General features: G+C 42.5%; 1 protein-coding gene across 5 annotated transcripts in view; it reads right to left on the reverse strand.

Annotated features, from left to right (window-relative positions):
* Nucleotides 1–22,034, reverse strand: part of LOC133411982 (receptor-type tyrosine-protein phosphatase N2-like) — a 149,588-nt gene that overhangs the window by 6,908 nt on the left and 120,646 nt on the right. For all 5 annotated transcript variants that reach the window (XM_061694912.1, XM_061694910.1, XM_061694911.1 and 2 more), the window contains exons 15-20: nt 20,392–20,539; nt 16,035–16,108; nt 12,891–12,968; nt 12,699–12,818; nt 11,183–11,349; nt 1,693–1,746 (exon numbers count right to left, since the gene is read on the reverse strand). In XM_061694912.1, the coding sequence (XP_061550896.1) occupies nt 1,693–1,746; nt 11,183–11,349; nt 12,699–12,818; nt 12,891–12,968; nt 16,035–16,108; nt 20,392–20,539 (641 nt within the window). The remainder of the gene's footprint in view (nt 1–1,692; nt 1,747–11,182; nt 11,350–12,698; nt 12,819–12,890; nt 12,969–16,034; nt 16,109–20,391; nt 20,540–22,034) is intronic.

A 22,034-nucleotide genomic window follows, 5' to 3' on the forward strand; every position in this document is an offset into this window, starting at 1 on the left:
GCTCATCAAACACCTGTAGGGAACATCCCACAGGTAAACAGGCTAATTAGGAACAGGTGGGGGCCATGATTGGGTATAAAAGGAGCTTCCGTGAATTCCTCAGTCATTCACGAGCAAAGATGGGCCGAGGTTCACCTCTTTGTGAACACGTGCGTGAGAAAATAGTCGAACCGTTTAAGGACAATGTTCCTCACCGTACAATTGCAAGGAATTTATCAATTTCATCATCTACGGTCCATAATATCATCAAAAGGTTCAGAGAATCTGAAGAAATCACTGCATGTAAGGGGCAAGGCCGAAAAAACAACATTGAATGCCCGTAACCTTCGATCCCTCAGGCGGCACTGCATTAAAAACCGACATAAATGTGTAAAGGATATCACCGCATGGGCTCAGGAACACTTCAGAAAACCATTGTCAGTAAATACAGTTTGGCGCTACATCCGTAAGTGCAACTTGAAACTCTACTATGCAAAGCAAAAGCCATTTATCAACAGCACCCAGAAACGGCGCCGGCTTCTCTGGGCCCGAGCTCATCTAAGATGGGCTGATGAAAAGTGGAAAAGTGTTCTATGGTCCGACGAGTCCACATTTCAAATTATTTTTTGAAATTGTGGACGTTGTGTTCTCCGGGCCAGAGGAAAAGAACCATCCGGACTGGTATGGACGCAAAGTTCAAAAGCCAGCATCTGTGATGGTATGGGGCTGTGTTAGTGCCAATGGCAGGGGTAACTTACACATTTGTGAAGGCACCATTAATGCTGAAAGGTACATACAGGTTTTGGAGAAACATATGCTGCCATCCCAGCAACGTCTTTTTCATGGACGCCCTGGCTTATTTCAGCAAGACAATGCCAAACCACATTCTGCACGTGTTACAACAGCGTGGCTTCGTAGTAAAAGAGTGCGAGTGCTAGACTGGCCTGTCTGCAGTCAAGACCTGTCTCCCATTGAAAATGTGTGGCACATTATGAAGCCTAAAATACGACAACGGAGACCGGGATTGTTGAACAGCTGAAGCTGTACATCAAGCAAGAATGGGACCGAATTCCACCTACAAAGCTTCAACAATTAGTGTCCTCACTTCCAAAACGTTTATTGAATGTTGTTAAAAGAAATGGTGATGTAGCACAGTGGTAAACATGACCCTGTCCCAGCTTTTTCTGGAACGTTTGCAGACATAAAATTTTATGATTATTTGCTAAAAAAAATAAATAAAGTTGAACAGTTTGAACATTAAATATCTTGTCATTGTAGTGTATTCAATTAAATATAGGTTGAACACGATTTGCAAATCATTGTATTTTTGATTTTTTTTTTATGTTTAACACAACGTCCCAACTTCAATGGAATTGCGGTTGTAGAAAATATTCCCTTTCGTGATAGTTAAAAACTCCATTCCAGACCTAATTTGGATCAGCACCGTCAGGGGCATCGAATGGGGGGCGGGGGGAGGGGGGGACATGACAGCTGTCAAGGGGTCCTGATCATCCCCGGCTGTCTGACGCAGGTGCCCATGTTAATGGCTCAACAAACATGCCATTATTTCGGTTTTCTGAAAAGCAATGGTTTTGGTAATACAAGGTTTATGCCCGATGCCAGCGATGTACATATTATGTTATGAACAGTCATGTAGTAATCAGTGGGAAATGAAGGAATACGTTGACAAAAGCCAGTGTTGTTGTTATTTACCTGCAGTGCACGATGATTGGACAGGAGCGTCCGCGGTAACACTTGTTCACTTTCCTACAAAACACAACAACACAAGGAGGCACTCAGTTGTGACTTCTTTCCAAGCTTGCCGTTACTGCGCAGATGTGTCTTACTGCTTAAGTCCAATGAAACGTGCAACGTGAGTTATGTAGCTACAGCTAGTCTTTAAAGACGCACTCCAAAATGTTGCTGCCCAAGTATGGACCAGAACTAGGAGAATAGATCATATTTTGCTTGTGCTTTACTGTTAATTCAGAATTTAATTTTAAAAAAAACCCAAAAAAACGTAACGTTGAGGTAAGGAGTTCTCGCATGTCTGATAAGATTCTTCAAAAAGCTGTCAGCGTAGACTAGAACTTGGAGAATAGATCATATTTTGGTTGTGCTTTACTGTAAAATTCAGAATTTAATTCAAAAAGACGTAACGTAGAGGTAAATAGCTCTTGCAAGTCTGTAATGACTCCAAAATGCTGCCTAAGTATTGACTACTACTAGGACAAGATATCATATTTTGCTTGTGCTTTACTTTTAAATTTAGAATTTAATTTACATGACATTAGGAAAGTAGCTTTCACAAATCACTAAAGATTCTCCAAAATGCTGCCTGAGTACGGACTACAAGTAGGAGAAGAGATCACATTTTGCTTACGCTTTACTGTAAAATTCAGAATTTAATTTGAAAAGACATGACATGAGGTAAGTAACTCTCACTAGTCTCCTCTGGAATGATTTACACTTTACTTTAAGTGCAGAATCTATTTTCAAACCACGTGACATTAGCAAATTCTAGCAAGTCTAAAGATTCTTCAAAATGAGTACAGCCTAGAACTAAGAGAAGACATCATATGTTTGAACTACAAATTGAATTTAAAAGCTTGCAAGCAATGCGGTAACACTACAAGCAAATAAGCAAGCAGCAAATGGACCTTCTGATCTGAGAAGAGGCGTGAAAACATGATTCTCCTCGATTCATCTTCGATTCTCTTTGATGGAGAGAACTCAAAAGAACAGTATTCAACAGCCAGGTTCCCTGTGATCCATTATACATCGTATGATACATTAGTCATGATTCTCTTGTTCCTCTTGGGACTTCATCATTAACATTCCCACCTCAGAATTCTGCAACGTTCCTCAAAAATTCGTTAACGATAACAAGGAGAACCTAGACAAAGTATTAGTGAAGGCCCTCAATTGTTTTTTGTCATCTGTTGGTAATGGACCTCAGTGGGTTCTGTATGAAGGGGAGAGGCAAATAAATGCCAATGTACGGTTACACCTCTGAAGCACCACTTTTGCATGATGTTTGTGTATTGTAAGACTCATACAGACCAGCCACACATTTGCCCCTTTTCATCAAAACCAGCTTTTCCCCAGAATTGTGTCCTGTGTGGAAGGTACTGACAATGGGAAAACATTTTTTTTGCCTTTGCAAATAGTAGGAAGCTTAACGTCTGGCACACTAAGACTCATATGGACCGGTACACACTAGACCTTTTTGCACTGCCCAACAAAGCCGGCATTATCCCTGTGCCGCCAAATTGGGGGAAAGGTACCGCGACGGAATGGAGGGTTGAAGTTATTAACCCACAAAATTCCCAGCTTCAACAGAGGCATAACAGAGGCAGAGAAGGCCAACAGTGTATAAGGGGATACCTGGGACCTGCCACTAGTGTGTAAGGTTTAATACCTGAAACAAATGCTCTCTTACATCACCTCATATTAAATTATCCGAATACGGAAAAACCGTAACGTGTGTGATCGGGCTCTATGAACATGGTAATATCTCGCTTCAGCTGACAGCTGTGTGAAAAGGCGATAACGGAAAGCCAGAACAGAGGTCCCACTTCTATCATACCAGAATATTTTATACCTCACACTCTGACTTCATGTAATTATCTGACTTTCACTCAGACACATCAATAACCCGCTTTGTTGAATGAAAGGCACAGATGAGAAAATGCCAATTATTGCTAGGTCTATGATGTTCATTTTCAGGAAACCGGCTGTGTGAAAGTGGTTTGTGTTTGGTAACTGGGTGGGAGGTTGGATAGTGGCAGTGAGGGGGGTTGTGTCTCCACCCAGCTCACTCAAGTCAAATGTCACGTTGCCGTGGAAACAGCCAGCAAAAAAAAACATTAATTAAAAAAAAAAGGGCGGGGGTGCGCAGAAGGGGTGCGCTCACGCCCCGCTAAGCCTGAGATTGTAACTCAGGGCGGGGAACGACAAGTCGGCAGAGGAGGTAATGCAATATTTGCACATTAGAGGCGTAAGAGTAGATCCAGCATTTAACACCCTTTCAGACAAGGGTGAATGTCAGGTGTGAAAGGGGCCAGCGTGTGCTCATCTATTGAATATTACTATCAACAGATCACATAATAGTGGTGCTTGAGAAGCTAAAAGCCAGCCGCCAAGTGGGATATTGAGTGTCCATGTGAAACTATACTATCCCCTTTCACACAGAGACACGGCATCCCACATATCTATAATTAGATGATGATGTGACAAATAAAATAGTTATCTGACAGAAAGAATTGTTTTCAACACAACAGGGCAGGAGAAATGGGTCTCAGGTGTTAAATTTCACACCCGGGTTATGTAAAAGTTTGGGATTTTCCATTGTATTTAGTTTTTATTTAGTTTTTCAAATTCAATTAGTTTTAATTATTTTTTAGAGCAGGTTTGTTAGTTTTTATTATTTTTTAAAAAACGCTTTGTTTTAGTTACATTTTTATTAGTTTCAGTATTCGTGTTAGTTTCCCACAATTAAGTATACAGGTATTTCAATTCATGTACTGTATAACAATCCACACAATTTGAAGTGCAATAAGTGCAGTGCATAAAACTGCTTCTAAGTTTAGATACATCACAACGCACGGTAAAAACCATTCATGAGACACGTGAATGGCTACATTAACTTACATAGCCTTCTGATTGTAAAAAAAAAAAAAGAAAGAAATTCAAGTCCCAATTTGCATGTTTATCTTCCCTTGCTGCTAAATTGCAAACTTCTCAAGTGGACTTTTAGATTTGTGGCTGTTATTTCCCTTAAGAAGTATTCCACACACATCGCGCACCCTCTTCCACTTATAAGCCACTTGCATTTATCTGTGACAGTCATAGTCAACTCAGACAGAGAGAGAGACAGACAGCTCGATAAGATACAGTAGATGGAAAAATGCTTTTGGTTTATTTAGATGAAACTTAAGCCTGGTTGTACTATGTACTAATTGTTCATACATGAAGAAAAAAATTGAGAGCACTTGTTATCTAGCGTCACGTTTCGGGCTGAGTTGAGTGACAAAAGAATGGGAGCCGTGTCAAATCGGTCGACCGGGAGTGAGTGCAGGACTGCAGGGGCCGTCGCTTAAAAGCGCCATCATCGGGTAGCGCCTTTTTTTGGCTACTGCCCGATGAAGCTATTTATAGGCGACACAAAGTAAAGGAACTAAAATGCACAAACAACTGTTTGGCATTCCTTGTTCTGTACGCCCGTACCAAATTAAGTACTTTTGAAGACCCACCAAATAGACCCGAAAAATGTATAATGTAATAAAAAACTTAAATAGTGGGGGAAGGCCGACATACGCTGTTCCCTGATGATGTCAGCATGACCCTGTTTTAGTCCTGCCCAAACAATTGAGCTAGCTGAGACGGTGAAAAAGAGTTTTGTGCTATATCTCAACAATTCAGTACTAAATTGCTCTCAGTCTTTGTATGCTTTGTCAGCGCTTACCTTCAAACATATTGAATGTATTTCGAAACAAAACGCAATGACTTTGGTTCAATTTTAAAATCAACCCTGAAAACTCATGCATGAAATTCATTGACAAAGATGCAAAGTAAGGACATTTTTGCTATAATTAAAGTTAATTTTAGTTTTGTAAACATAAAATTTCGGTTCAGTTGTTGTTTTTAAAAAAAAAAAAAAAAAAGAAAAAACATTCTCGTTTTTATTTGGATTCAATTTTTGTTTTAGTTATTTCATTTATTTTTGTTATCTATAATTACTTTGCTTCACACCCCCTTAACCTCTTTCAGACTGAGACCAGCATCCCGCATTTGGATAATCAGACGACAGTGTGACGGGCAGGTGCTGTCGCGCTTTTGTTACGTTCTTGATAGTACCCGCAAAGCCAGGAAACGTGTGGTTATTACCCCATTTTGTGTTGTACCTTTCCCACAGCACAGTGACGGGCTCTGCCTTTTACGCAAAACTCAGATGAGTGTGATAATTGGTCCTTTCACACAGGGACATGAAATTTGGATTTAACATCAGCACCAGTGTCTGGTAAAAAAAAAAAAAAAATTTAAATGTTGACTGACAGGTACAATCGCTTTCAACACAACGGAGAAGTGAGTGTCGGGTGGTAAATGTTACACCCCCATTCCGGCCTCCTGCTATTCCCTTTCACACAGGTGCAGTCCCACTTTAGTTACGGGTCTCATGCTTGAATTTGTGTCTTTAACCCCCCAGTTTTATGTACATACCTTTCACATTATCAATCAATATTTATCTTCCTTAGCCTTTCACACAGAACCCAGAGAGCTTTGACACAACAACAAAGAATCCCACATGTTCCATTTAATGTGACATTTAAAATTGTTGTCAGACAGCGACAATTGCTTATAACACAACAGGGCGGATGAAGTGACTGTGTTAAACTTCACACCCCGTTACAGCTTTTTCCCCGGTTCCCTTTCACACTGCCGTCATTACACTACTGATATTACCCAGGAAGCCAGCAAAATGGTGTGTGATCCTCCATTCCGATTGGGGCCAGCGACCTGGTAAAAAAAATGCGAATAATCCATCTTTTGACAGACAGCGTGAAAGGGGCTCGGGTGACCCTGCAGGCGTGAGAGAGGAAGGCAGGGCAAGCACGAGTAAGCAAAAATAAGGAGAGCGGTCATCTTGGGTCAGCGGGCACAGCGAGGAGGAAAAAGGTGGAAAGTGGGGGATGTGGGGGGCGGGAGCTTAGTTTCGAGATTGGGGGGTTGGTGAGGTTTGGGGATCCATGCGGCCCCCTCAGTTGCAGAATCACAATCTCCAATGATCACTTTTGTGACTATGCAACTGGGCTCATATTACTAGCTGCAACATCACAAAAATGACACTGGCGACCGCTAGTTAGCTGGTAAAAAGTGTGTGTGGGAGGGGGGGGGGACAAACATGCTGTTGGGGGGGAAGAAGCTTGTTTACATGCCGACCATTTTGTCACTTCAGACATTACCTCCAATGATGATGGACCAGACCATTAACGTTTGTTAGATGCAAAGTCAACTACAGTTTTTGAATATTCAGCCCCCGATGCCAGTTCAACTGAGCAACATGAAATTTGGTAGACATGTCTATCATGAGTAGACCCACCAAAAGGTTTCAAGAGGTCATCCCGGAAAACACACAGGAAGTCTACAATTTTGGTTTGAAACAGTAAATTTAGTGTCATAAAAAATAAAAATATATAACTATATAAGATTTCGTCCCACAAAGCCAGTTTGACTTAGCAACATGAAATTGGGTAGGCATATCTAAAATGTGTAGACCCACAAAAAAAGTATCCCAAAGCCATCCAGGAAAAGACACAGAAAGTCTGTGATGTTGGTTTAAAGCAGCCTTTTCAGGGTCATAAAATATAACAGAGTAAACCAAGACAGGTTTTTGAAAATTCAGCCCCTGAAGCCAGTTCAACTTGGCAACATTAAATTTGGTAGCCATATTCATGATGCGTAGACCCACAAAAAAGTCTCAAGAAGCCATTACAGAAAAGACACAGGAAGGTGACCATTTTGGTTTGAAGCAGCCATGTTATGGTGATAAAACAAAACGAAGAAGTAAACAAGAGCAGGTTTTTGAAAATTCTGCCCCCAAAGCTAGTTTGAGTTAGCAACACAAAACATGGTAGGCATGTCTATCATGAGTATACCATCCATCCTTTTTCCAACACAGGAAAGTGACCATTTTGGTTTGAAGCACCTATTTTAAGATCATAAAACAAAATCCTAAGAAACCACAAGTTTTGTAAAATGCACCTCCCGGTGGTACGTGCCCGGAACACCTCACCAGGGAGGCGTCCGGGAGGCATCCAAATCAGATGCCCCAGCCACCTCATCTGGCTCCTCTCAATGCGGAGGAGCAGCGGCTCTACTCTGAGATCCTCCCGGATGACCGAGCTTCTCACCCTATCTCTAAGGGAGAACCCGGACACCCTGCGGAGGAAACTCATTTCGGCCGCTTGTATCCGGGATCTTGTTCTTTCGGTCAAAACTCACAGCTCATGACCATAGGTGAGGGTAGGAACAAAGATCGACCGGTAAATTGAGAGCTTTGCCTTTCGGCTTAGCTCCTTCTTTACTACAACGGCTCGATACAAAGTCCGCATCACTGCAGACGCTGCACCGATCCGCCTGTCGATCTCCTGTTCCATTCTTCCCTCACTCGTGAACAACACCCCAAGATACTTGAACTCCTCCACTTGGGGCAGGATCTCATCCCCAACCTGGAGAGGGCACGCCACCCTTTTCCGACTGAGGACCATGGTCTCAGATTTGGAGGTGCTGATTCTCATCCCAGCCGCTTCACACTCGGCTGCGAACTGCTCCAGTGAGAGTTGGAGCTCACGGCTTGATGAAGCCAACAGAACCACATCATCAGCAAAAAGCAGAGATGCAATACTGAGGCCACCAAACCGGACCCCCTCTACACCTTGGCTGCGCCTAGAAATTCTGTCCATAAAAGTTATGAACAGAATCGGCGACAAAGGGCAGCCTTGGCGGAGTCCAACCCTCACCGGGAATGAGTCCGACTTACTGCCGGATATGCGGACCAAACTCTGACTCCGGTCGTACAGCGACCGAACAGCCCATATCAGGGGGTTCGGTACCCCATAATCCCGAAGCACCCTCCACAGGACTCCCCGAGGGACACGGTCGAACGCCTTCTCCAAGTCCACAAAACACATGTAGACTGGTTGGGCAAACTCCCATGCACCCTCGAGGACCCTGCCGAGGGTGTAGAGCTGGTCCACTGTTCCACGGCCAGGACGAAAACCACACTGCTCCTCCTGAATCTGAGATTCGACTTCCAGACGGACCCTCCTCTCCAGCACCCCTGAATAGACCTTACCAGGGAGGCTGAGCAGTGTGATCCCCCTGTAGTTGGAACACACCCTCCGGTCCCCCTTCTTAAAAAGGGGGACCACCACCCCAGTCTGCCAATCCAGAGGCACTGTCCCCGATGTCCACGCGATGTTGCAGAGGCGTGTCAACCAGGACAGCCCCACAACATCCAGAGCCTTTAGGAACTCCGGGCGAATCTCATCAAAAGCTCCTCGGGGCCCTGCCACCGAGGAGCTTTTTAACTACCTCGGTGACCTCAAACCCGGAGATAGGAGAGCCCGCCTCAGAGAACCCACACTCTGCTTCCTCATGGGAAGGCGTGTCGGTGGAATTGAGGAGGTCTTCGAAGTATTCTCCCCACCGACTCACAACGTCCCGAGTCGAGGTCAGCAGCGCCCCATCCCCACTATACACAGTGTTGGTGGTGCACTGCTTTCCTCTCCTGAGACGTCGGATGGTGGACCAGAATTTCCGCGAAGCCGTCCGGAAGTCTTTCTCCATGGCCTCACCGAATTCCTCCCATACTGAGTTTTTGCTTCAGCGACCACCAGAGCTGCATTCCGCTTGGCCAGCCGGTACCCATCAGCTGCCTCAGGAGTCCCACAGGCCAAAAAGGCCCAATAGGACTCCTTCTTCAGCTTGACGACATCCCTCACCGTTGGTGTCCACCAACGGGTTCGGGGATTGCCGCCACGACAGGCACCGACCACCTTACGGCCACCGCTCCGGTCGGCCGCCTCAGCAATGGAGGCGTGGAACATGGTCCACTCGGACTCGATGTCCCCCACATCCCCCGGAACATGAGCAAAGTTCTGTCGGAGGTGGGAGTTGAAACTCCTTCTGACAGGGGATTCTGCCAGACGTTCCCAGCAGACCCTCACAATACGTTTGGGCCTGTCACGTCGGACCAGCATCTTCCCCCACCATCGGAGCCAACTCACCACCAGGTGGTGATCAATCTCTTCACCCGAGTGTCCAAGACATGTGGCCGCAAGTCCGATGACACGACCACAAAGTCGATCATCGAACTGCGACCTAGGGTGTCCTGGTGCCAAGTGCACGTGTGGACACCCTTATGCTTGAACATGGTGTTCGTTATGGACAATCAGTGACAAGCACAGAAGTCCAATAACAGAACACCGCTCGGGTTCAGATCGGGGGGCCGTTCCTCCCAATCACGCCCTTCCAGGTCTCACTGTCATTGCCCACGTGAGCATTGAAGTCCCCCAACAGAACAATGGAGTCCCTAGCGGGAGCGCTCTCCAGCACCCCCTCCAAGGACTCCAAAAAGGGTGGGTACTCTGAACTGCTGTTTGGTGCATAGGCACAAACAACAGTCAGGACCCGTCCTCCCACCCGAAGGCGGAAGGCTACCCTCTCGTCCACCGGGGTGAACCCCAACGTACAGGCGCCGAGCCGGGGGGCAATAAGTATACCCACACCTGCTCGGCGTCTCTCACCATGGGCAACTCCAGAGTGGAAGAGAGTCCAACCTCTCTCGAGAGGACTGGTACCAGAGCCCAAGCTGTGTGTGGAGGCGAGTCCGACTATATCTAGTCGGAACTTCTCAACCTCACACACCAGCTCGGGCTCCTTCCCTGCCAGAGAGGTGACATTCCACGTCCCTAGAGCCAGCTTCTGTAGCCGGGGATCGGATCGCCAAGGTCCCCGCCTTTGGCCACCGCCAAGCTCACACTGCACCCGACCCCTATGGCTCCTCCCACAGGTGGTGAGCCCATGGGAAGGGGGACCCACGTTACCCTTTCGGGCTGTGCTCGGCCGGGTCCCATGGGTGCAGGCCCGGCCACCAGGCGCTCGCCTTCGAGCCCCACCACCAGGCCTGGCTCCAGTGGGGGGCCCCGGTGACCCGCGTCCAGGCAAGGGAAAACGAAGTCCATTGTCTGTCGTCATCATTAGGGGTCTTTGAGCCGTGCTTTGTCTGGTCCCTCACCTAGGACCTGTTTGTCATGGGTGACCCTGCCAGGGGCATAAAGCCCCAGACAACTTAGCTCCTAGGATCACTGGGACACACAAACCCCTCCACCACGACAAGGTGACGGCTCAAGGAGGGGTATCAATAGCAGACCCACAAAAATGTCTCAAGAAGCCATCCCAGAAAAGACACAGGAAGGTGGCCATTTTGGTTTGAAACAGCCACAAGTAAGGTTGAAAAGACATCTGGTATCAAATGCTGCTGCCCTAGTACAGACTACTCTCTAGTGCTACCTTCACCGACCTCTTCATTTATAGAACACTAAATGTTCAGGCAGTGTTGTACCTTAAATAACCAGCAAAACCCACTTTAAAACCTTCCCCTTCTGATAAATCTTGTAGTCAGAGCCGAGTTCCCTACCTGCGGAAATCCAGGAGGGTGCGACTGGTCTCGGGGACGTTCTGGTTGAGCCAAGTCAGGAAGTGGAACTGCGTGACGGTCCGTGTCTCATTGGTCTGCATGTTCTTTAAGTAGAAGCTACGCACCAAGAAGTCATCGCACCAGATGTGCTCGGACACCAAGTTGACCTGCAACGGGCAAACATGACAAAAACTGTTACTCTTGTAACCATGTTAACCATCAAAAGGGTCAATGCTATGATATATTTACAATATACAGTATGTAAATCTGTGACAGATGAGACTGGATACACTTCAGTTAAGATGCGATCTGATTCACTCAATTATGATGCAATATGATTCACTCCAGTTTCAATGTATTACAATAATATTTACTAGAATTACGATTCTATATGAATCACGACAATTACAATGTGAGATGAGTCATTAATTATAACACGTACAACTGACTCAACTTACGATGTGATACAATACGACTGACCCCAATTACGATACGGTTCATTCTCATTATGATGTGATACAGTACGATTCATTCAATTACGATACTATATGATTCCCCCAGTTACGATGTGATACAATACGATTCATTCAGATTATGAATCTATACGAATAACTCCAATTACAATGCAAGACAATTCATTCTCATTATGACGCAATACAATTGACTCAAGTCACGATGTGATACTACTCGATTGACCCAATTACGATACCTAACCGTCCAATTGCAATACGATGCATTCCCCTTGCGATGTGATACAGTATGATTCATCCAATTACGATACTTTACAATTCACTCGAATTACAATGTAATGATTCACTCCAGTTACATCCATCCAGCCATCCATTTTCTGAGCCGCTTCTCCTCACTCGGGTCGAGGGCGTGTTGGAGCCTATCTCAGCTATTTTCGGGCGAGAGCCGGGGTACACCCTGAACTGGTCACCAGCCAATCACAGGTCACATATAAACAAACAAGCATTCACACCTATGGGCAATTTGGAGTCTTCAATCAACCTACCACACATGTTTTTGGGATGTGGGAGGAAACCGGAGTACCTGGAGAAAACCCACGCAGGCAAGCCAACTCCACATAGGCAGGGCCGAGAGTTGAACCCCGGTCCTCAGAACTGTGAGGCGGATGTGCTAACTAGTCAACTACCGTGCCGCCCAATGTGGTACAATTCAATTCTATTGAGATACTATATGAATCACTCCGATTACAATACGACAATTCACTCCAGTTATGATGCAATTAAATCCGATTCAATTCCAATTATGATATGACCCATTCCAATTATGACGCAATACAATATGATTCTTTCGAGTTATGAGGCGATACAATACGATTCACTCCAATTACGATATGATTCACTCCCAATTGTCACTCTGATCATGATACGACTCAATCAAATTGTACAGAAGAATGCGAGTCACTCTGATCATGATACGACTCAATCAAATTGCAACCCACAAAGTCCTAAAAAGTATACATTTGTTGGTCCAGATGGGGTGCGCGTACCTCGTAGATGTGATAGAGATTGGAGCCTTCGTCAGGCCAGTAGTGGTAGCACTGTTTCACACCGCTCTCCACCAACGGCGTAAGCATGGCGATCACCACGCAGCCGTTCTCCCAAACCATCTGCAAAAACAACACACAATGTCAGGAAGTGACATCATACTCTTCTCATTTGTGATTGGACCAAGATATTACCTGCCAGAAGTCAGCCACGGTGGACGGCAGCGGGCCTTGCGTGGCGATGTAGGCTGGGTTCCGTGGGTCATGATCCATCTGCGGGGAACACAAACGGCAGCCATTGGTGAAGATGACAATTAATATTATATTTAATATTATTTCTATAGTTATCTTCACAGTAACAGTATTACATAGTTAACTGGTAGCTGTAAACACTCACGAAAACAGTGGGGAAAAAAACTATAGAACCCTTGAACAAGACCATCCCTCTGGACTACAACTTCTGGATGCAACACAATTAACAATTTTTAGCAACCCTTTAGCACACAGGTGTCAAACACAAATACCGGGGCCAGATCTGAATCAGTCGATTTTATGTGGCCCGCAAGACAAATCATGCATGTCGACTTCATGTTTCTTGCTAAAATACCAACATTACAGATTGTCTTCACGTTTAATGACATTGAGATCTTGCAACCATTTTTTTTTTTTTTTTACCAATCCCGCTTAGAAAACAAACTTTGTGAAGTAAAAAATTTAACATATATATATATATTTTTTTTTACTGATTTTCTGATTTCAAAACCTATCCATCAATTTTTTGGGTATAGGTGATTATACATTTACTGTATATGGGTTCACAGTCATAGCCGCCCTTTGAGGAAAACTGTACCTATGATATGGCAGTTTGACGCCACTGTTTTAGCAACATCCCCTGAAAATTATTTGGCATCACTGCACGTCCTCCATCCGATGGCATGTTTTCTGTCTCGCCCTTCCTCCACGATAAAAATTGCATAATGGGTGCGACGTGACGAGCTAGCTTGCTTGCACTGCCGACGCTGCCTATTAGCATGCAAATTTGTACCCTAAACGAAATTACAGGGCCAGGGCAATTTAGCTGCAGGTAATTACCGAGGCGTGACGGATGATTTCCAAGGCGCACAAAATTGTCTTTAACGTTGGCCCCGAAGCCTTCATGAGACTAACACGCTCACTTGAAACTTCCATCTTATTGATCATTAAAATGTCCACAGACTCAATTGCATCACGCAAAAAAAAGAAACAGCTGCAGGTGAAATTCGCTATATGAAACCCAGAAAATGGGAATGCTGACTTCCTGTGTATGCTACGCTAACAAGCATGACTGGATTGATAACATGATTGTTTTGAAGTTGAATTTGAAAAAAAATAGTTTTCTTTATGGCTGGTGTCTTCCAGCAAAAGTTAATGTTAATTGTGTAATTATTATAGTTACTGTATATCATTTATTTATAAAAAAAAAAAAATGATGTATGTAAGCCCAAAACACTGTCTATTGTCATCGTTGGTGGCTCTGTGGTGACGTCATCTATAATAGTTACTGTATAGCATTTCATTATACAAATATGATATATGTAAACATGACGGAATCCCAAAACACTGTCTATTGTCATCGCTGGCGGCTCTGTGGTGACATTGTAGACGTTTAAAGTTCTACGGGTACTTTGAAATGGTCCCATTTGCCATTCACCCGAGCAAAGAGGAAGTACTTTTACCAGTTTTGACGAATGCAGAAGAAGGTTGCGCATATACCGGACTCAGCTTATTTGCATATTTAATGGACACTCACTAGCAACATTGTGCTTTTGGATTCTGCAATACGTGCTCCGTAGTATGAAATACGAGTTTTATTCTTTTATTATTTCTGTTGTAATATTTGCATTAAAGACTTTTCTATAAATGTCTTCCTTGTCATTATATCGTCTTTCTTGAAATTTACTTTTCTTGTAAATTATGCGCGAATGACATATTGCTTGAATTTCTATTTTTTGTTGTAATTTCTTTCATTTTATTATTATTATTATTTGTATTATTTATTAATAATAATATTTTAAATGTAAATGTATATTTTAAATGTATGATTTATTGATATTCAGAAGTTTTCCTTCATGTTTTTTCTTTTTCTCAAAAAATACTTAAATACACTTCTTCATACGTAACTTGTTTCTCATAATATTCAGATTTTTTTTCTTGTACTGTATTCCCTTTTTCAGTATACTTTTCAGTATACTCTTTGATCAAATTTAAGTAGAGTTGAAACAGTAAATTGAATAACTCGAACAATTTTATTATACACACACGCAGACACACCAAACAGTACGCAGACTGGTTAGCAACTGGCTAGTAAACAGCCAGCCGCTAACCTGAGCTCATCACGGCCAACTCTACACTCTCATTTGCTGGCTCCCATGTCACTCACCAAGCCATGGCCGCCTTTAAAGCCACACATATTCAAAGTCGAAGACACTACAGTGTAGAATGTGAGGATGACGACACCAAGTTGACGACAATAACACCTGGACCTCACGTGCACATTTTGTTGCTTATTAATGTAAAATCCATTTTTATCTGATCAATTATTACTCGATGGACTAATCGGTACAAAAATCGATAGCTGCGGCCCTAAATTTAAAACAACCGGCCCGATAGATTGCAATATTTTTTCAGTTTTTTGTTAAAAAGATGCAAAACAATCGATAAAAATTGGTCAAATACTTTACAAAGAAAACAGCGGATTTAAGGATTAAGTGTCATTTTTAAGGATAATTAAGGCCTTTGTTTCGGAAAATCAAATGTAAAACTCATCTAAGGCTCAGCTTGCATCAGCAGTCTCTTAATTTAACAACATTGGTGCATGTTCCAGGTAATAGAATGCATCTTATTGTACGTGTTGGAAAGATTGACCCCCCCACCCCACACACACACACACACACACACACCCACACACACGCGCACACACCCGCGCACACACACACACACGCACGCACACATAACCAGCGTTGTTGAAGCAGTGTTGTTGGTCTGCCTGGAGGGGGAAACAAGAGCCCATAAATCCCAACACGGCGAATAACAATTAGAATCAGCCAAGGTGAAAAACAATCATTTCCCAAGGAGGTGGATCCATTTTTGTTGCTCACGCCGACACTGCCCCGCGGTCGTCGACATTTGTGGCTGTCATGAATATTCACCAGGCAGGACGCTCCATCACTGTTGGAAGGCTGTAGTGTGTGTGTGTGTGTGTGTGTGTGTGTGTTCGTGTGAGTAGTGTGTAAGTAGTGTGTTTGTGTGTGTGTGTGTGTGTGTGTGTCGTGTACGTGCGTATATAGTGTATGTACTTACAATGGGGCTGGCGTTGATGTAGTCCGAGTTGCCTTGACTGTTCTCCAGTCGCAAGGTGATGCGCGAATGATCGTCTGGAAGGAAAAAACAGTACTTGCGATTGCTGGCATTTTTTATGTTACATACACAATATGTAATAGACATAATGTGACGGCAAATTCATAAGATAAAAATGAGTTCGTAACCTCTGTCGACCTATTGCAGACCCCCATACTAATTTATTTGTGTGAAATAAAATTATTTAGTTTAGTTTTAAGTGGAAAAATTGCCAGTGAGAAACAAACAGTGGCAAAATGTGGGCTGTTTGACAAAAACCGAAAAATTTAGTACATCTGTGCCTTGAGATTGGGGAGATTTTCAATTTTTTGCTTTGACTTGCGAGCTTAAATTCGACATATGAGCGCTGTTTGTGCAGTGAACACAACTCAAGACTCTTCATAACAAGCAGCAGTTTACTTGAGAGAATTAGTGAAAAATGGTTCAAAAAACAAGCATCTAGCTGTTTAATGCCACTCCAAGTTGAAGTTTACTGAAAACTAAACATAAATCAAAGGCAATTACATGTTTCGTGTATTTAAAACATCCACATAGGTTTGCCTTAATAAAGTCCATTTAGCTTATTGCTAAAAAACAATGCAAAACGCCATAGACGGAGTATTGAATTGCATCTATGTAGTGGCGTTATAACCCTTTACGCAATGGATATTTGAACACATACGGTGTAGCAATATGTACACAGACAATATAACAATACTCACAGCCATATACAGTGCTGTGAAAAAGTATTGACCCCCCTTTCTCAAATGATTATATTTTTGCATAGTTTGCCCACTTTACTGTTTAAGATCATCAAACAAATGTAAATATCAATCAACTATAATCCACTGAACTTAAACTGCTGTTTTAAAACAGTGACTTCATTTATTAAGGGAAACAAAAGATTCAAAGTTACCTGGCCCTGTGTGAAAAAGTAAACCCCCTTGTTAAATTATGAATTAATTGTGGCTAATCACAATTTTTGGTTACTTTTCACTGATCGCACGTAAGCCTGATCAACCCCTGACCTGTTCAATCAAGAAATCAGTTGAACAGAAGCAGTCCCGACAAAATCGAGTAAGACAAAGGATCTAAAATAGCTGGCACAAAATGAGACGATCAAAATAAATTCCAGAAAGAGTCGTGAAATAAGGTAATTAACATCTATCAGTCTGGAAAGTCTTACAAAAAAACATTTCTAAAGCCTTAGGATTTCAGTGAACCAAAGGGAGAGCCATTATCCTCACATAGAGAAAACATGGAATAGTGGTGTACCTTCCCAGGAGTGGCCGGCCTATAAAGATTACCCCAAGAGAACAGCAATGACTCATACAGGATGACACAAAGGAACTCAGGACAACTTCTAAAGAACTGCAAGCCTCCCTTGGCTCAGTTAAGGTCAGTGTTCATGACACAACAAGAGACTAGGCAAAAATGGCATCCATGGCAAGGTTCCAAAGAAAAAAACAATGCTGACCAAAAAGAACATAAAGGCTTGTCTTAATTTTCCCAAAAAAAAAAAAAAACATCTGAATTATTCTCAAGACCTTTGGGAGAATATTATATGGACTGACAAGATGAGAGTTGAGCTTTTGGTAAGGTGTGTGTCTCATTACATATGACGTAAATGTAGCACAGCAATTCAGAAAAAGAACAGTCAAATATGGTGGTAGTAGTGACTTGAGCTGCTTTTCTCCTTCAGGACCTGGACAACTTGCTGTGATTGATGGCACCGTGAATTCTGCTCTTTTAACAGGCAACCCTGAAGGAGAATGTTCAGCCATCAGTTTGTGACCTCAAGCTGAAATGCACTTGGATTCTGCAGCAGGATAACGATCCAAAACACCAAGAAATCATCTTTTGAATGGCTAAAAAAAAAGGTTTACATTTTTTTTTTAACAATTCTCCAAGGAAGAGTGGGCCAAAATATCTCCACAGTGATGTAAAAGACTCATTGCCAGTGATAGAGAATGCTTGATTTCAGTTGTTGCTGCTGAGGATGGATCAACCAGTTATTAGATTTAGGGTGCCATTACCTTTTCACACAGAGAAAGGTAACTTTGAATATTTTTTTTTTCCGTAACAAATGAAATCACCATTTAAAAACAGTATTTTAAGTTCACTTCGGTTATATTTGTCTGATATTTACATTTGTTTGATGATCCTAAACATTAAAGTGGGGAAACGATGCAAAGACAAGCATTTGAGAAGGGAGCCAAAACTTCTTCGCGGTACTGTATATATTCTTTATCCCCTGCGAAGACTGACTAATATTATTGCGGACTGACCGCCTTCATGTATATCTGAATGTCTGTATTGTACTGCCCCGTGGCCAAGGCATACACCAGAAGATGCAGCACAATTTCCACCGAATTGAAGCCAAAAATGTTTAATTCTTTAAATTGCGTTTAATGACTTCATTACTGTATGTTTTTATAAAGTACAATATAGTAGAGTGCTATTTCTATCATAAAAAAAAAAAAAAACATAAAATTTGTTGTTGCTTTTTTGGGGGGAAGCTGGAATGGATTATTGGCATTCCTATTCATTTCAATGGATGCGATAAGAGTGTTTTGAGTTGAATGGGTTAATAATGGGTAAAGACAACAGAAAACGTGGGAACAGACCAATAGTATCAATTTGTGAAAAGTATGAAATTGACTATATTTGGACATACAGAGTTTCTGCCCAACAACTCAATAAAGGTTGGGAAACACTGGATTACACAAGGGAGGTTGAACCATTTGCAGTAAAAAAAAAAAAAAAAAAAGAGCATATTCTGGATTAGTCCAAATGGGTGCAACATCATCCACCTCGTGTTCGTGGCAGTTGGCGTCTCTTTGGCCAAACATTTCTGACATTTTCACTGCTGAGGCTTTTCTCATAGGAAGTGGAAATGATTCCTGAGGAGAACTGCTGACAGGCCGCCTTTCATTAAACCCGCCGGACAGATCGGGACAGAATTTTTATATATATTTTTTTTAAATGGACTTCTTCCCTCTCGGAATACTGTGAATTATTGATGAGGTCATAGCATGAGTTTTAATAGAAGCCTCATTTTAGACTCTTCAGGAGCTTCCTGCTAATGTGGAGCATTACACTATCTCCGCTGCACTCTTACAAAGAGTCATGATCTAATATTTAAACAATGGCTTTCAAGGACCCTTACAGGGAAGGCATTTTTGTAGCCCTAAAGGCCATAGGAATTAAAAAGTTGAATTTTTGGGGGGGAAAAAGTTGTAAAGTTGCGATAAAAAAAAATCATTGATAGAGGAAAGATGTAATGTTATGAGAATAAAGTTGAATTTGAAAGAAAAAAAGTTGTAATCTTTAGTAGAACAAAGATGTATTGTGTTGCAATAAAAAGTCTATCACAAAAGTCATAATAAGACAACAGATTTTTTTCAAGAAAAAAAGTTGTAACCTTTACAAACAAGACATTTTGTCGAGAGAAAAAGCCATGATCATACATTAATAATGTTTTTTTCTCCCAAGAAAAAGTCAAAATATTCTGATAATAAAGTCAAAATGTAATGAGGGAATGAAGTCATATTTAAAGATGAACCCAAGTCATTTACCTGTTTTGTTTCGAAATACAATAAATAGGTTTGAAGGTAAGTGCTGAAAATGTGTGCAAAGACTGAGAACAACTTACTGATTTTTTTAGATATCGCTTAAAACTCTTTTTCACCTAAATTTTCTGGATTTCTTTTGGGCGGGGATGAAACATGACTCGGCCTGCCCCCACTATATAAACACCAAGCGCAATTATCCCACGAAGTGGCCATTCGGCGCAATTGCCACTTTCTTATTCATAATAACTTCAGCCAATTCTACTAGTATAGCGTGCAGCTTGCCATCATCAAATTATGCCCACAACTCTAAAAAATAAATCTTCCCTAAAGTGTCATGTGTTTTGGGTTATTTGGGCTACAGTGGTGTCTGTCCCCACGTGGGTCACATTGCGGGGCAGTGGTGAACTGGGTGGGACGGCTTTAGGTTCGTCAGCCACACATTTGCCAGTCGTACGTCACGGGGGGAGGAAGATGAGAGAAAAAAATAGGACTTTATTTGTGTGATAATATGCTTTTTGTTCTTAAAGAAACCCTGATTTTATTCATTTGGGGATGACAGACTTATCTGCTAATACGTCACATATCACAGCTTTTACTTGGCCCAAAGCTAAGGCAGGGAGGAGTCATTGGTTTAGTATATTAGTTTTATTGGCACGCCTATGTATGAATGCACTTTTCTAAATGATACAATATTTTTATAACTTCTGTTTTTAGGAATGTTATAGGAGTAGGTCTGTTTGTCTTACAGGCCACCACGGCGAGCGAGCGATTCTTCTTGGCATTTCCGTCCTTCAGGCCTGCCATGCAGGCGTTGGGCTCGGCCTGGTAGGCACACAGCGCCTCCCACTCCTTCCCCAGGCGGTTCTTGTTCTTCAGGTGGTCCTCCATGTATGACTGGCGGAGAAGGAGAGGAAAGGAATTAGGATTTCCTCATGCTAGCTGCAAAAAGAAGTGGACTACGATGTTGCTTTGAAAGCAAAAACAAACAAATGTATGAGATGGACCATCATATCTAAAAATTCATCCCCAGGTGAGCATCACCTGTATAAAAACGTGAAAATTGACTTTGATGCACTCCACCACATCCTGGCTGTCACCTGTCCACCATAAAAAAACAATATATACGTTCCATCGTTCAGCAACCATTGCCTCTCCAGATGTGTCTAGGTTCGGGGAAATAAATCTTCACTGTCACCACTAGTGTCTAGCTTCTAGGTATCCGTTACCATTACCATAGTATGTTAAAATGTCTCTTTTTGTTCCCTCCTTATTGATGATAAAACACTTTGGAGACGCCACCTTACAAAAAAGCACACTTTAGACAATCGACTAACATATGATCAACCCCCTGCCCCTCCAACCTCACTCAACACCCGCCCACACCCACGCTAATGCCAGAGTAATAGGGTTTTGTGGCAGCCTAAAGGGATTACTGCAATCCAATCAGGAGGTGCTGAGATCACCATGTGTCGTCCAAACACTCAATAATCCCCTTAGAGGGGGGAGGGGCTTATACGCAATAAGACGCTGTAAGACACCATTGTGGCTGTCGCAGCATCTGGAAGGAAACCTGGACGAGATGTGATCAAAGGCATACAATACTTTGAGCTTCCTGGCTATGTAAAACATCTTGTGTGGGATAGTATTCAAAATCAGTAGTTTTCATATTTAAATATCAAATTGTTTTTTTTTTCCCCAGATAAAAACTAAATGTGTCCAAAACGGGAGCATACATGCTTTTCATTCGACTATTTCTACCACAGCCAATCGCAGGGCACCCATTCACACTCACATTCACACCTACGGGCAATTTACAGTTTTGAATGAATCTACGATGCATGTTTTTGGGATGTGGGAGGAAACCGGACAACCTGGAGAAAACCCACGCAGGCACAGGAAGAACATGCAAACTGCACACAGGGGAGGCCGGATTTGAACCAGGGTCCTCAGAACTCAGGCAGATGTGCTAACCAGTTGGCCACCATCCCGCCGCCCCACAAATGTTGGAAATCATATTGAAGACATTAATATTCTTATTTTCATGAGTTATTGTTAAGCGAACTTGGGTCCCTTGAAAGGCTTTGAATAAATCCAACATGGTATGATTAATTAATGTACATGTTGCTGAAAATAAGCATTTGTAGGAATCTCTACAGACTTTGGCGACAGCCTGTACTTTTGTCTCCATCAAAATGTCACTTTGAATGTATATTATATCAGACATTTTTTTTTTTTTTCATTTTCAGATAAAAATGTACAAAACATGAAGATATATGCTTTTTATCCCACAGCGATGATTATTTTTGTTGCTGAAGCTAATCTCGATCAAACTGTCACTATGAACACAAAGCATTTCAAAGCCATTTGTTTTGGGTTTTTTTCTAAATTA

The sequence above is a fragment of the Phycodurus eques genome, chromosome 13 (assembly GCF_024500275.1).
Source record: "Phycodurus eques isolate BA_2022a chromosome 13, UOR_Pequ_1.1, whole genome shotgun sequence".
NCBI lineage: Eukaryota > Metazoa > Chordata > Actinopteri > Syngnathiformes > Syngnathidae > Phycodurus > Phycodurus eques.